The sequence below is a fragment of the Antrostomus carolinensis genome, unplaced genomic scaffold, assembly GCF_000700745.2.
Source record: "Antrostomus carolinensis isolate BGI_N321 unplaced genomic scaffold, ASM70074v2 scaffold26937, whole genome shotgun sequence".
Taxonomy (NCBI): domain Eukaryota; kingdom Metazoa; phylum Chordata; class Aves; order Caprimulgiformes; family Caprimulgidae; genus Antrostomus; species Antrostomus carolinensis.
The window spans coordinates 3,464-3,764 of record NW_010328487.1 but is presented as its reverse complement, the minus strand read 5'-3'; the positions used below and the strand labels follow the sequence as shown (position 1 = coordinate 3,764).

The 301-nt window shown below is 60.1% G+C and overlaps 1 protein-coding gene across 1 annotated transcript in view; it reads left to right on the top strand.

The window, feature by feature from the left end:
* SNX17 (sorting nexin 17) overlaps positions 1-301 on the top strand; it is a gene marked incomplete at its 3' end in the record, with an annotated part of 4,680 nt that overhangs the window by 980 nt on the left and 3,399 nt on the right. The window contains exon 2 of the mRNA XM_010172275.2: positions 156-273. Within this exon, the coding sequence (XP_010170577.2) occupies positions 156-273 (118 nt within the window). The remainder of the gene's footprint in view (positions 1-155; positions 274-301) is intronic.

The window sequence follows — 301 nt, the reverse complement described above, 5'->3', positions numbered from 1 at the left end:
CTGCGCTCTCTCAAGCTGCTGGCTGCCCATTCAGAGGAGGAACAGTGGCGAGCTCTCCGCTCCCCTTGCCAGGGCCCTGGAAATCAGCTGGGGTGGGGGGTCAGAGCAGCCACCATCTCCCTGGAGGCTCTCTCAGCACTCTGCTCTCTTCCTAGCTAAGGAAAGAGTATGGCGCTAATGTGGTCCCAGCCTTTCCTCCAAAGAAGATCTTCACACTCACCCCAGCAGAGGTAGAGCAGCGACGGGAACAGCTGGAGAAATACATGCAGGCTGGTAAGCTGGGCCTGCCCCAGGCTCCCGG